General features: G+C 34.3%; 2 protein-coding genes across 3 annotated transcripts; one reads left to right on the forward strand and one right to left on the reverse strand.

Annotated features, from left to right (window-relative positions):
• The first annotated feature begins 8 nt into the window (after positions 1–8).
• On the forward strand, positions 9–8,790 carry LOC127880854 (ATP-dependent DNA helicase RecQ-like). The gene is made up of 5 exons (XM_052428303.1): positions 9–62; positions 2,097–2,984; positions 3,433–3,580; positions 4,535–4,766; positions 7,819–8,790. Exons 1-4 carry the CDS (start codon positions 36–38, stop codon positions 4,687–4,689), a joined length of 1,218 nt encoding a protein of 405 aa, XP_052284263.1. The 5' UTR covers positions 9–35; the 3' UTR covers positions 4,690–4,766; positions 7,819–8,790.
• On the reverse strand, positions 6,642–15,171 carry LOC127880853 (uncharacterized). Of its 2 annotated transcripts, XM_052428302.1 has the most exons (9): positions 15,095–15,171; positions 13,917–14,105; positions 13,469–13,631; positions 12,707–12,839; positions 12,201–12,255; positions 11,516–11,624; positions 10,841–11,235; positions 8,821–8,878; positions 8,128–8,265 (listed from the first exon to the last, which is right to left on the reverse strand). In XM_052428302.1, the coding sequence occupies exons 1-9, from the start codon at positions 15,119–15,121 to the stop codon at positions 8,258–8,260; spliced, it is 1,137 nt and encodes a 378-aa protein (XP_052284262.1). In that variant the 5' UTR covers positions 15,122–15,171; the 3' UTR covers positions 8,128–8,257. The 2 variants fall into 2 exon arrangements, with proteins under 2 accessions (XP_052284261.1, XP_052284262.1); XM_052428301.1 differs by lacking the exons at positions 8,821–8,878; positions 13,469–13,631; positions 13,917–14,105; positions 15,095–15,171 and adding an exon at positions 13,256–13,439 and having other exon boundaries at positions 6,642–8,265.
• Between the last annotated feature and the right edge of the window lie 349 nt (positions 15,172–15,520).

The following is a 15,520-nucleotide window of genomic DNA, read 5'->3' on the forward strand; positions in this document are numbered from 1 at the left end:
TACTGCGGAAAAAGAAGGTCAGGTAAACTTCAAACATGGCGTCTGCCTGTGGATTATCAAATGTGAGCAAATTTTACAAAATAAACGATCATGTTCGGGTAATTGTTTAAATAAATCAGGAATAAACCAATATATACGTTATCTGTATTTATTGTGAATGTTTTATCAAATTTGATAGAGAAATCACGCTTTGAGTAATGACCATAAATTCGGACGTTCACGTTTACGTTGCGATTTCGGACATTTTCTAAATGATGACTTGTACATCGTAACATCCTTACAGGATTATTGCACTAAATGGTGCAGGAAGAAAATGCTGAAAAACAGCTTTTCTACTAATCAGATATTAGATAATTACATCATTTGGACTGGTCTTGACTTTTGTGCAGCACTTACTTTTCTTCTGGATAACTTGTTTGTTGAATTTAATGGTATAATATTTAACCCTTTGCATGCTGGGAAATGTGTGGTCTGCTTAAATGTTGTCTGCTGAATTTCTTCATTTTTTTTCAAAGAATACTATCAGAATAGCAAACAGTTTGGATCCTGATGAGACGCCACGTTCTGTGGCGTCTCATCTGGATCCAAACTGTTTGCAAAGGCCTTTAAAATTCTGTTCCAGCACTGAAAGGGTTAAACAAATTATTGGCGTTCCTATGGGTACTAATTGTGCGCCACTTATAGCTGACCTTTTTTTATATTGTTATGAAAGCGAATTTATGTTAGAATTATCTAAAACTAAGCAAGTAGATCTGATTCATTGTTTTAACCTTACTAGTAGGTACATTGATGACATACTTAATTTAGATAATCCATTATTTGAACAATATATTCACAAAATCTACCCAAAAGAACTAGTCTTAAATAGATCGTGTCTATCCAATACAGACAATGCGCATTTAGACTTACATTTAACTATTAATAATAATTTGATCAAAACTAGTTTATACGACAAACAGGACGACTTTAACTTTGAAATTGAATAATGTTTCTTTAAAATGGCATTTAAATAATGGAATTTCCCATCCATCATTTTATGGAGATGTTTTGAAGCGTGTCCGCAAATTAAAATATGTTAAACCAAATGTTCTCATTAAACTTTTCAATTTAATTAACTTGTTTTTATCAAAAGGATACAATGCTTATGTACTTAAAAACACGTGCTTGATGGTTTTCGATTCACTATATCTTCTCTTACAATTTGGAATCATTAGTGATATTATAGGCATTTTTCACTATTGAACAAAATTGTGTCTTTGTGTCGTATGCACAAATCTGCATGAAAACTACATTTCATTATTTTTCTCTTTCTGGAATTGTTTTAGTATGTTGATGCTGCATTAACAAATATAAGTGTATATGAATTAAAAACACTAAAAATAAATGGTTGCGATAGACACCTATAACCTGTTAGATGCCCATAATATCACTTTCACATTGCTCCGGTTAATGTATTATTAAGCAACAAGGTGAGCAAGATTTATCCACACTGGTTTTTGCAGAGTCAACTTTGATTGTTGAGGAATTATGGGGGCATATGCAACTTCAGTCCCCTCGGATCTGTGCTTAATATAATGCTTATTCACTTTGAGTGAGTATGTCCAAAATCTAGCCACAATGAGTTGGATGGAATCCAATGATACCCCTGCCTAAGAGCAGATAATACTCCATGTTTTATAAATATTTATATGGACCTGATAATGTTGCTATCCAAAATAATAAAGAACATGGAGGGGGACTAGAAAGCCTGGACATGTTTTAGAAAAAAATTATTATCAAGTATTGTGAAATCATTAATTAATGTTTGTTGTGGTATAATTAGCCGTATTAAGCTAGATCGAGCTAAAGCCTTTGAGACCAGTTATTTCAAATGGTTTGGTTCAGGTAGCATGCCAATATCAAATAAGTAGGGTATATGTTGGCTATCAGGTCTACTTATTTTATTGTTATATTGAAATATATTTATAATAGACATCCTCCTTTAAGTCCTTACAAATTACACTTTGTTTCCATTAAATATTAAGTAGGTCAGGTTACCTAAAACATACCATTTATTTTTAGGCCTAACAAATGGCTGTTTTATTTTTATTTTTCAGGACACAAAATATTCCCAAGCTTTGCAAAATTACAATCAAACACACAATACTGAAATTCTTAAACTTAAACCTCTGCAGGAAAAGGCTTTAGATGTGTTGCTATCTGGAAAGGACTGTTTATGCTCTCTTCCAACAGGATATGGAAAATCCTTGATATTTGAGCTTCTTCCTTTTATTGATCCAAACTGTTTGGTAGTGATAATTGAACCATTGAATGTTATCATGGCACAGGAAGCACAAAAGCTTGGTACTAAATCAATGTGTCTTACAAGTAAGAGTGACCTGACTGGTATTAAAAAAGGATCAGTTAAGTACATTTTCTGCCATCCAGAAGACATTTTATATAACAAAAAAATCATGGAAATGTTTAGGAATGAGGACTTTAAAATGAAACAGATATTCCTAGTTGTAGATGAAGCCCATTGCATTTTAAAGTGGGGAGATGACTTCAGACCAGACTTTAAAAGGCTTGGTAATTTAAGATCTGTCTTCTGTTGTCAGGTGTTAGCTTTAACTGCCACAGTTACTTGTGTAGGCCAAAAGGAAATAATGAAAAATTTACTCATGAAAAACTGGGCAACTGTTTGTGCTGCTCCAACTAAGCCAAATATTGTTCTTGCTGTCTTGAAAAGGCCCAGTGCAACATCTAAAGGGAACACTTCTACCTCACCCTATGACTTCATATTTGAAAAAATATTGAATGAACTGAAAAATAAAGGGAAGGATTTCCCCCTCACAATTGTCTACTGTAAATCAATACAATGGATCGGCTACGGATATGAACTGGCCAGAGAGATACTGGGGGACCAGTTTTATGATGGCGAGCAGCAACCAGAGCATGCCAGGGTGGTTATGTTCCACTCTTCTATGGAAGACAGTAAGGGAAAGGTTAGTATGTCTTCAGCACATATACAAAAGATAATGCTTTAGGTGTGGGTAAATTACCAGGCAACACACATAAATTGTTTTTAGTTGATTTAAAATCCTCCATTCTTTTTTAAAGTATTTTTAAAATTCTTTCATTAAAAAGAAAACATTTTAGTTTGTAACGAATTGCAAAAATGTCTAATTTGTTCAAACAAGACAACCTTCATTTCTAGGACATTTCGAAACCTTGTTTGAGTTGTGTCATGCAAAAACCATCCTTTTGACCAGTGTAGGCAAAGATCAGCATGCATGCAAATGTGTGTGCTTACCTGGGCCTACAATGTTAAGGCAAGGCACTAAAAGACCTGATCAGTATGCATGGTTGCGGCAGGATGATCTGGGTTACACTGGTTTCAAAAGACACGTGGCAGGTTTTTGAAAGAAATAGCTCTATTTGTGAAATTTTTAGCTCAAAGCCATGATCCTTGCTGATCTCCAGAGGCCACCTAGTGAATGTTGCATAAGGCTTGTATTTGCATCTGTGGCACTAGGTATGGGGGCAGATTTAAGACATGTTCAGCGTGTGATACATGCAGGGCCACCTTCAACACTAGAGAGTAAGATTCTCAATCATTTACACTGTTACAGTGAAAACACAAGTTTTTGCCATAACACAACCTTTACTCTTTTGACTTTTTTTATCTTATTTAAAAAAGTACCATGCAATCACTTATGACTGTTACCGCAAAAAATTGAAGTCTGTATAATTCATCTTAATGAATTACTAAGAAAAACATACAATCTTGAGGTTCAATTTTATGTATTGTTTGTATTTTTGTAATACATGTAAATACATATCCAGGCAAGATATTTTATAGAAGCATACGACTGACAATATCATATGACAATATGTCAAGTGTCTAATTTACCCAGTTTTTGATGACAACTGACCAATATCTAAACTTGATCTAGATATTTTAAAGAGAAGTACTCTGACAAGGAGCAAAAATGTGTACTGTTTTGCATACACAATATTTTCTTACTATTTTGTCTAAAATAAATAATCCAATAGTTGACAGACGACAGACAACTCTTACATGTAACAAAGGAAATCCAGTCACTTGCCATCAAAATAATGATAACCAGTATTATGCCAAAAATAAATGTGGTTCGGGTAACCCTACCTAGCCATTTTTTTTCCTGCCTAGTTCTACCTTACATCTGTTTATTGAATTTAAAAAACAAAATCATGTTACAACAGTATTTTAGTTAATTTCAGAAAAAAACAACAGAAATTCAAATGGATTCCTGTCACATAGTTTGGAAATACTAAAACACTTCCCACAGTAAATAAGCAAACAATGTCCTAAAATTTAAAACACAATTGTAGACAGCTTTAAACACTTTCAAGTATCATTACTTATGGACTTGAAATAAAAAACAATAATCCTTACATACATATTCTATTTTCATTCATGTTACTTGAACCACACTGACACATATTCTTTCAGATGGCCTTTTTTTTCACATGCAATGAATGATAAATTGTAAAATGCTAACAAACATTTCAGCCTACGTTCAAGAGATTGGAAGAGCTGGAAGAGCAGATTCCCAAGCCCTGGCTATCATGTTCTACAATGGCAACGACCTTGCTTTTAAACAAATGCAGGCAAATATGAAAGAGTATTGTAAAAATAATGACAAGTGCAAGAGAGAACTTGTTTGACAGACCTACCATATGCTGCAATATATGTAAGCCTGATATGAGTTTGGAATGGGAATTTTCTCAGCTTTCAATTTCAGGTAATTTTATTGCGAATTGGCTTTAGCCTAAAACATTTAACAATAGCAGAAATTTTAGTGTTACCAGCCTTATCAAAATGGGTTCACCTTTTGATAGTAAGCATGCATACCAAGTTTTAAGTAAATATCTTTGATGTTTTTGAGGGATGGACCAGAATGAAAAAGTTAAACAACAATGGAAATTGTATTTCAAAAAAGGGGCATAATTATGACAAGCACAATTTTATGGTACTTGCCCTTGAGAAATGGGTTTCCATTGTGGCTGCAAACATGCATACAAAGTTTGATCTAAATACGTTTGAAATTTTTTCTTACTGCTAAGCACTTATTTCACTTTAAACAAAGCCCGGCTGCCATTCCCCAATATAATAACCACTTTCTTCAAAAATCTGGTTAAAAAGCTCCATGAAACAGACAACAATATCTTGTGGAATTAGAGATGATAATCACTATCAAAATACCTAAATGTTTTTGCTCCACTAAAAGCACATCATTATAATATAACTACTGGTGGCAATAAAGATTTGTTGAAAACATGATTCATTGTCAAAATTTATAAACATTTATGCAAATATTTAGCTTTTGGACAGTAAACAATTCTTAAAACTGAGCATTAATTGCATATTAAACTGTGTTAAATGAGCATTTCCAGATAAGTGTAATTTTCACTTTTGCAAACCAGCTACTTTAAACCTCAAAGAAAAATTTTGTTAGGTACTTTTGTATCCACTTGTGTAAGTCTACCATTGACAGCTTGGAGATTGGGTTCTTTGTTTGTTTATTCAAAGACTCAGTCAGCCTTCCGGGGAAATTTGTAAACAGTTTTACATTTTTCAAATCACTAATGATCTTGTTCTCATCTTCAACTGATGAAATCCTTTTGTGCTTTTGTGCTCGCTTAATTACTGATGACTCTTTCTCAAAAGCTTCACTAATCTCATTAATTCCAAAGAATGCACTACTTCTTTTAATCAAAGATTGGTCAGTAACATTAGAACACATTGCACGTATATGTGTTTTAGTAATACGAACCAGGTGTTCCATTTGGAGATCAGCTGGAATTATAGTTTTGCCAGTATTGACAAACAGAACATACACAGCAGCATGGGACTGCTTTTTACTTAAAAGTGCATACTGTTGACACAAAAATCTTAAAATTTCAAGGGCATATTTTGACTTTGAGTTGTGGCCCTTCAATATCAGCATAAGGTATTTCAAACATGTTATCAATCTGTCTCTATTTGGAGACTTGACAATGTCACATAGCTCTAGAAAAACCAGTCCAAGCTCAACCAAGACCTTACTGTAATTGTTGACCATATCTGGATTTGCTTCCTCAACAAATGTACCATTAACAACCTTCTTGCTCACTGACATGATCTCATTAACTATGGGTGTAATAAAAGAAATCATCCATTCTTTTTTCTCGTCATCTTGCATTTGCTCAAAATTAGGAATGTTCTCGGGATTAGAATTTATGTTTTGCAAGTTGTAATGTTATAAAGTGGCTTGAACTAAAAAAGCTTTTATGACAGAAATGGCTAGTTCTTTACAGCTGTCAAAGTGGTTTTTCACATCAAGTCCATTAGCTTCTTTTCGTAATAGGCGAACTTTCTGGCTATGAAGGGTGAAAATGTCTGTGTGAGTTTCATCATACAAAATTTGATAAAACATTGTTAACACTGCCATCTGCAGATGAAACAGCTCAAAAGTTATAGGATTAAGAGCTTGAAGCCGTTCCTTTTCTGTCAGAGCAGCTGCCCGCAACCTTTTTGCCCCAGAAAATCGTTCTCTCGTGAGCTGGTCTCCCCCTACATGTACTGGTTCAAGAACTTGACCAGACTCTAAATGAACAGTTTCACAGGTTTGCTGGTAAGAGTCTAAAATATCAACAACATCAGCATATTTTTGTTCATTTTTATCAGTCTTCACGCTAAATATTTTAGACCAATAGCCCTTCGGGCTAATCAGATAAAAAAAAATAATAGCCCGAAAACATTTTCAATAGCCCGAAAAGGTTAACATAAAAGTTATGACTTTTGGCCAGGAACAACAAAAATATCCTTTTCCAATCAGAAAAAAATACTTCTAATGAGTACAACATGTATTATTCATTTTTGATAACAACAGCAAAGACATGCTCCGCGGACATCTCCATATCTCAGTGTTTCAGATTGTATCATTGGTCACAATTTCCTCAGGACAGGTGTCCTAAATGGTCATTTTTTTCAGGACATTTGTCCTTAATCATAAAAAAAAACTTTCAGAGTTTTGTAAGCGCCCCGAGCCCTAACTAATTGTACTTTTTAAGTCTTTCTAGTTGCAATTTCTGGTGAATACAATGCGAAATTTTATAAATCATACCATTCGTATCACCGCATGTGTATTCGTCATACTATAGAAATGTTCATAAAGAACGTCGAAAATAAATTAAAGTCGACAAAAATACTGTATCCGAACACGACGTTCCGAAAAAATGTATGTGTTTTGCACATAAAATAAAATGTGCATATCGTTAGATTCCAGAAAATGAAAACCACTTACCTAGCAAATACGTAATAAATATATAATTTTGTTAACATATTGCTTAACTATATGCAACTGCAGTGCTTTATTTTGCTAATCGATCAATTTTTCAGTTGCAACTTTTCGCTGACTCTTACGATTTTCGGAAAGTAGCGATGATTTTTTGTCAGTTACCGATCATGTCCGCGCTATCCGCTAACCATTCAAAAACTGCCAATAAAATCGTCCATCTCAGGAGTCTATGTAAGAGTGGAACACAAACGTGTTGATTGGCTAACGACTTGTACCGACTTCTTCCATTGATTATATCTTTAACACAAAGTGGCTGACCGGTGTTGATGTATTTTTTTCACTTTGTTGACAATTTTACGCTCAAATATTTATTCGACCAATCGGGCTATTTAAAATGCATTTATTATCGACCGACCGTCCCAAGAATCGACTCGGGCTTCGGGCTTATAGTCTAATTCGAAGACTGATTTTTATGCATAATTGGTAATGGTATGATGGTATTCTTTTTTTTCAGATCCTGTGGGACAACAGCAATAGCTTCATTCACACAAGCAGTGGAGGGCTTCAGCCATGGGAAAAATTCCACGAGAACTCTTGAAGAAAGAACGGAGAAATTATTTGAAATTTCCTGCAATTCTTCCTCACATATGATAAATGTTTCTGTAGGCAAAAGGCGGAGATCACACTGTGGAATATCATTATCCATAGCCTGGAAGTTGACGTTTTGGACAATAGCTGCAGATCCAAACCAGTGTTGAATATGACCTACTTTCCCCACACTTTTACGCTCTTGTGAAACACCCATCTTGAAGTTTATGTTGTCCCCCACTAAACGAAAGCGTTTTCCTGATTTCAAACTGTCTATCAATTTAGAATTGAATGTCCCAGATATTGAGGTCATCGTGTCCAGCATACTCTGGTGGCATAGTGTGATCCCCAATGGTTGGAGTTGATCATAGACCTGAAGAATCCAACAGATTACATGTGAACATTTTACAAATGTTTACAGCTTAGTAAATGAAATATTTCATTCAACAAACTTTCTTTCAGACTTACAAAACTATATTTGGTCAGACCAAATGTTTATGCTTTATTTGCAAAATCAATGTTTGACAGTACTGTAAAGCGGGTTATTTCTGTGGTGCCAAAATTTGGCGATTTTTCTTTTAGGACATATTGGTGGTGTCTAATTTTGGCGCAAATATTTCATGATTTTTTGTGTTGATAAGCAAAATCACTTTTTATAATATATATTGTCTTATATGGCGGTGTTTTATTTTTATGCTACCGTTCTGAACAGCCAAAATTTACCCCCCCCCCGGTTAAAAATACCCGCTATACAGTTATTGATTTCAGTATTAATTATCATGTCATTACGCTATAACTTGATGACAGAAGCTATTATTTTTTAAGTTATTTCACCAATATAAGTGTAAAAAAAATTGCAACAAGGCCAGTTTTTGCACAATAAAAGTGATACAACTGACTGCTTCTAGCTTTTTCATATTGACATTACCGTATTGAATTCCAGACGAAGATTCTATCCATCTTTCACAGACAGTGAACAGTGAAATCTGTAACACAACATTTGGAAACATTAACACAAACAATAAATATCAAAACTAGAAAATTTAGCAGAAACGAGCTTTCAATTAACTATATAAATAAACTGAACAAAATGCTAACATGCCAAAACAGAGCTACTGTGTTTTTATTAAATTATGTGCGCCTTTAATTTTGTAAAAAACTTTTTTCAAATACTAAAATTATTTCACATTTTCTTAATTCCATTATTTCCCAAACTGGCCATTCCTAGCAGATACATATGGGTAATTTAACAATTTGCACATTCATCGGAACCCAAATACAAAACAAGAGGCCCATAAGGGCCTGAATCGCTCTACTAGCTGGAATCAATAGGGCTCAAGCCCTTGATAGTATGAACAATCTGAGTAAGTTTTAAACAAACAGACCCAAAATGGAAAATTCATCGCATAAACAAGAAACGTAAAATTTAAACTTCAAATGGCTCCTTTTCAACAATAAGTTGGACAAATTTTCTTCACTCTCAATGGGGTTCTGGCCCTTGATGATATAAAACATCTGTTGAAGTTTCAAAAGGATAGAACTTTATATGTAAACAAACAAGAAATGTGTTTGTCGGAAACACTATGTCTCCTTATGCTTTGATTTTATTTTTTTTTGACCTTTGACCTTGAAGGATGACCTTGACCTTTCACCACTCAAAATGTGCAGCTCCATGAGATACACATGCATGCCAAATATGAAGTTGCTATCTTCAATATTGCAAAATTTATGGCAAAATGTTAAAGATTTTCATTTTTTTCTCAAATTTAAGGGGAGATAATTCTGGACTTATAACTCCGATATTGCTCATTTTCAATAGGGTTTGACTCATCATTCAGATAAAGACACTGTGCAAGTCGAGAAATGATTGGATGAAAACTGTGGACTTAATTGTGTAAACAAGCCTTATTTCACATTTTTCTCAAATTCAAGGGGAGATAATTCTGGACTTTTTACTCTGATGTAACCCATTTTCAATAGGGTTTGAGTCCTCATTAACCGGATGAAAAATGTGGACTTTATTGGATAAACAAGAAAAGTCTAACGCAACACAGACAGACAGACATAAACCATGCCATCCATTAAGCTCTTCTGGTCTATGGCCAGTAGAGCTAACAAAAATTAGACCAGCATGAAATTGCCTGATACCAATGTAAAAGACAAGTTCCTTTATTGTTTACTGGTAAAATGTACAGAAACAAGGTCTGTTTGTAAAACATGCATGCCCTCATATGGGCTGTCTGTTGCAGTGGCAGCCATTGTGTGAATGCGTTTTTTGTCACTGTAACCTTGACCTTTGACCTAGTGACCTGAAAATCAATAGGGGTCATCTGCCAGTCATGATCAATGTACCTATGAAGTTTCATGATCCTAGGCCTAAGCATTCTTGAGTTATCATCCGGAAACCATCTGGTGGACGGATTGACTGACCGACATGTGCAAAACAATATACCCCTCTTCTTCGAAGGGGGGCATAATTAAAATCTTTGATATTCAAAACGGCGCCTTCTTTAAATGTCACAAGTTTAAAAATATCTTTAATGAATAATGCACATAACAGATTATACAATGGTCTATAATTTATATTCATGTTAATGTATACTTGTAAAAAATCATGAGGTAATCACAAATATACGTGTGAATTGATTTAGTGCATTGTAAACTTAACAAATCCTATTAATTTCTCTTTTGAATTTTCTAGCTTACTACATTATTGGCCTAAATCCTTACAATTAAGCTTCAATGTTGTTCAAAAAATAATCCTGATTAGGACAATTAACTTTCCTCAAGCATGTAATATATACTGTTTACTTTCCTAAACCTTTAAGTTTTAATAATAAATAATCAGACAAGACATCAAAGCTAACAGTACTCATATAAATATAAACAAAAGGAAATTAACAGGGCAGAAACAAACATGAAACTGTGTAACTAAACATGAACTTTACCTTCTGGTGTGTTTGTTCATTTGCTAATGCTACTGAGATCATCTTCTGTACACCAGACAGAGCAGAGTATCTCTGTTTCATCAGGATCGCATACGCTGTCCCCAACACTGGGACGAGGTCTTGGGTCCTTTTACTGTCACCTATCTTATTTCTAGGTAAAGTGATGGTAAGGAGCACCTGAGCAAGGAAACTTTGTTTTTTGACCATTTCATTTATGATGTTTTCCCATCTAAATTTGATTAAGTTGTCAAAGTGTTTCAAGTACAGTGCACTTCCCTTGTTTGCACACTCTTGTGCCTCCATCTCAAGATCAAATAACACTATATTTCTCAGTTCTTCTCCAAGTGAAGTTATACCCATCATTGTTCTGGCCATCTGCTGTGGTGTAGCATTATCTGAAAAAAATATAGGAAAAAAACTAATTACTTGCAATTATACTTTCTTTTTTTTGTATATTTTGCCAGAGCACAGACAGGTTCTACTCCAAACAAACAAACAAAAAAGGCTTAAAACTCCAAACAAACAAAGTAAATTGCTTATTATCTAAGCTTCAGAATAACAATGACATTTTAAGGTTACCTTTAAAAAAAATCCTGTAAATTCTCCTGCAAGCCAAGCTATTGACACTAACTTTGAAACTGCATATATCTTTGAAAGCTTGTTATTTGTACTTACATATCAGGTCGATAAGGCACGCTTTCTCTGTTCTTGAAAGCGGGGCATACTGTCTCAATCTTTTCAAAGCTGTCTGGTGAATCAACTCTGCTGACCTACTAGCACCCTCCTATAGAAAATAAATCATAGTAATTCATTTTTAATCATATTAATTCATTTTCAATATAAATGCTTAGCGCCATTAATTATAGTCATTGAGAACTTTACATCAACAATTATTTTTCAATATATTTAACTTCACTTCATATAATCCATTTAAGCAAGGCTATCCGAAGAACACTGATATATTGTCATAGCCCTGTGGTCGTCGTCTCCGTCATGCAAACACTTTGACATTTTTAAATATCTCTGCGATCAGGACCTACACTGTTTGGCTTTCAATTATAGACTAAGTTTGTCAAGAGACCAGTGTATGCCAAATTTATTAATCTCCAGTGTCAATCAGTATTTGCAATTGTTCAATAAAAGAGGACAGTTATCTCTGACAAATATAAGCGTGTAAAAGTAATTTCAATAGAGCCTTTTGTTAAAATTGGCTCCGACAAGAATGACAGGAGTGGTTATCTATCGTCTGGCGAATGGTCTATTGTATGGGGACTGGGTTGGGCCTACACTGGTCACAAAGGCCATAAGACATGTTTTCGCTTAAATTGTCTCATATTTTGCTGAAAATGTTTAACCCAACCTGTAATTCTCTTTTTGGTGCAAGAAAAATCCTGTCATCCTCTGTTTGGTCAGGCCTGTGAATGAAAAATAAATAGTAGGCTTTTATGACTTAGACAAGAAGGAAAACAAACCATTTATTTTCAGTGCATGATTCTGTGATAAACCTTATTAGTAACAAAATTTGATTTTCAATACCAAATATGTTACATGGCATGCAAACACTATAACTAAGGTCAACAGGATCCCCCGACATTTGAACAACCAGTTATTCATGTTGAAACATGTCAAATATAATAAACCACAACAATCTTGTCTTTCCATTATGATAAAATGCCAGTACAAACTGGTTACTTGCTTAACAGTATATGTTATGCTGTAATATTAACTGCATGAATTTATCATCAATTTTGAAACCTTGAATTTTTATGTTTAGCACCCCACAGGGATATGCTAATCCACCAAATATGTTACAAATAACATGATACATTTTTTTTAATAGAATTCGTATAAATCTGTATAACATACCCAGCTATGAAATCTGTTTGTGTGGCAACATCTGCTGTAAGATTGTTCAGGTTAGTGGCATTTTCCAGAGGACTTGTAGTACATATATTTGGAGCTATAAGGAGGCGCTGTGCCACACTCTTGCAGGAATTCCCTATAAACATAAATACAATGTATACTGCAAGTACTGGATAATGTAATAGTGAAAATGTATTAAAGCAAGCATGAAATAAAAGATTATCAACCAATGAGCCATTAAAAAGGATAACGGATTTACCCATGGGTAGTGGACTTTTCTTGAGCGTCACCATATAATTATTATCCGAACTTGACAGTACGTACAAGTATAATATATATATATATCCTGTAGTTTCATCTATTAATGAATGTTATTATACTGGTTTTGCTATACATTAAGTCTTCTCTCTGAAAATGTCTTAAATGTAATTTGTGGTTTGTAGGAATTCATATTGTGAGCAAACACAGTTGTGAACATGTGACTGGACAATTTGTATGTTTGTTCTTGTTTTGAACATTTTTTCAATTATACAAGTGGGAAGTACAACTAACCATTGTTCCTTGGTGGAAACCAATACAAGATACCAACTTCCACCGGCAACTGCCCTACTGTCTCACGTAAAGAGTACGGTCGCAGCAGGGCTGGAACCCGTAACCCATCCATCAATGAAAAAACAATGATTAGCAGTCAACAACTGTAATCACTCGACCACTGAGACAGTTTGACTGGAATAATTAACCTATTTGATTTACACTATTACACACCATTCCTAGAACTGTCTGGGAAAGCGGCATTGATCTTTTCAGCAATCTCATTCCAATACTCCACTAGAGATGTTCTGGGGTCTCTTGGTGTTTCTTCAACATGTTTGATGAGGAACGCCTTCTCCTCAGATGTCCAGCCCAGGTTCCTGCGTGCTTTGTCTTCCTACATAAGCATACAGACAAATTGGCACATGTTTGACAATTATTGCATAGTAGATTGAGAATTTAAATTATAGTGTAAATATTATTAATTCACATCTTGCTCTTTTAACTGGAATAAATTTGGGTGGACATAGGTACAAGGTTACAATTACATTTGAATATAAGCTCAGAACAGCTTTTAAAACCATGAAAAGGATAAGACACTGTGTCATCTATCAATTTCAAAGCAAGCATCAAGGGTGTCTCAATGATAATATGAATGCAATTTTGTGTTACTTAAACTCGCCTTCACCAATTTAGCCTTTAAAGGCTGTGTAGGGGTTTTTCCTGTGGGTGAGGAAAAATCACGCTTTCGTTTCTTTTCTGGTGTGTTAGCTGTCACAGGTGCGTATGAATGGTCACTGGAAAAGAAAGACGCAATTCGTTCGTGCTTTTTTTCAGGTGTTTCTTTTAGGCAATAACTATGTTCTAGGAGCTGAAAAAAATAACGGTAAACCATATATCATATAACTCCCACACAGGCGTATCACAAAGACTGCATATTTTTATGTTTCTGGCCATTTTTCCATTACATGTGGATTAAATATTTTATGTTAAAGGGGCCTTTTCACAGATTTTGGCATTTTTTAACTTATTCATTAAATGCTTTATATCGATAAATGTAAACATTGGATCGTAAAAGCTCCAGTAAAAAATCAAGAATAAAATTAAAAAAAGGAAAAGAACATTGCCCGGACCAGGTTTCGAACCAGTGAGCCCTGGAGTCCTGCCAGAGTCCTGAAGTAAAAACGCTTTAGCCTACTGAGCTATTCCGCCGATTACACATATGAGACGTATTTTATACCTTATATAAGCAATCTTCGTAGTTTCACAAAATTTAACGACAAAAACAGAACTCTCCAAATTATTCAATCGTTTCGCATTGCAAATGCAACGCTTTATAATTTTTAGGTTTTAAAATCGTCAAAAGATGCATATAATGGCTATATTAGACCATGGTAAATGTTCAGTATTACTGTTTCCTCACAAATATCATAACTAAAACGAAAATTTGCGAATCTGAAACAACTTTTTTCAATTTTGTCAATTTACCAAAGCGTGAAAAGATCCCTTTAAAGCATCAATATTTGTGTGCAGAAACACAATATAATATTATAAACTCTGTTAAAGTGCTCTGAAATAAACGTAAAAAGTCATTTGCAGGAAACGCTTGCATTAATAATTTCTTTAATATTTAAATAATAACTTTAGTTTAAGCAAATAATTCCTCCAGACATTATAAACATTGGATTATCCGAATTGTTGGTTTCATCCGAAATATGGCTAGGTATTCTTGTAGTATTTTCTGCATGAAATCGGGCAGATCACAACAAATGGAAGACACTGACGTATTTGTTATATATGACTGTCTTCATTTTTTTCAATATATAGAAATGATCATTTGATTCAAAGAATCAACCTTACCTTAAACCGTCCACTGGCTGCCGCCATTATTGGTATTTGCCTGACCCTGTTACGTAGTGAAAGGGGAAGGAACTCCAGACAAATAGTGGCGTACAAATGCCTTACAATCACCAAATAAGGTTTGCAAAAAGATTCACGTTACTGACATTTTATCGCATACGTCTGTGTATTTAGATACCAATATTTAATTGTGAGGCGAAATGTCACAATAGCGCCTTAAAGTGACATGTCTTACATTACGGGGCGGGGCTAAATTTTCATAGTATCTCATTGACGTAAATGTATCATAATGTTCATCCGACAACGTTAATATTAATACTAAATAGTCTTAAATTAAATACTACTAAATAAGCCCTCAATATCTTCAGTGCTGACCTATAAATGCGATTATATAAGAGAACTATCGTTAATCATAACACGTCAATA

Source organism: Dreissena polymorpha, chromosome 5, assembly GCF_020536995.1.
Source record: "Dreissena polymorpha isolate Duluth1 chromosome 5, UMN_Dpol_1.0, whole genome shotgun sequence".
NCBI classification, from domain to species: Eukaryota; Metazoa; Mollusca; class Bivalvia; order Myida; family Dreissenidae; genus Dreissena; species Dreissena polymorpha.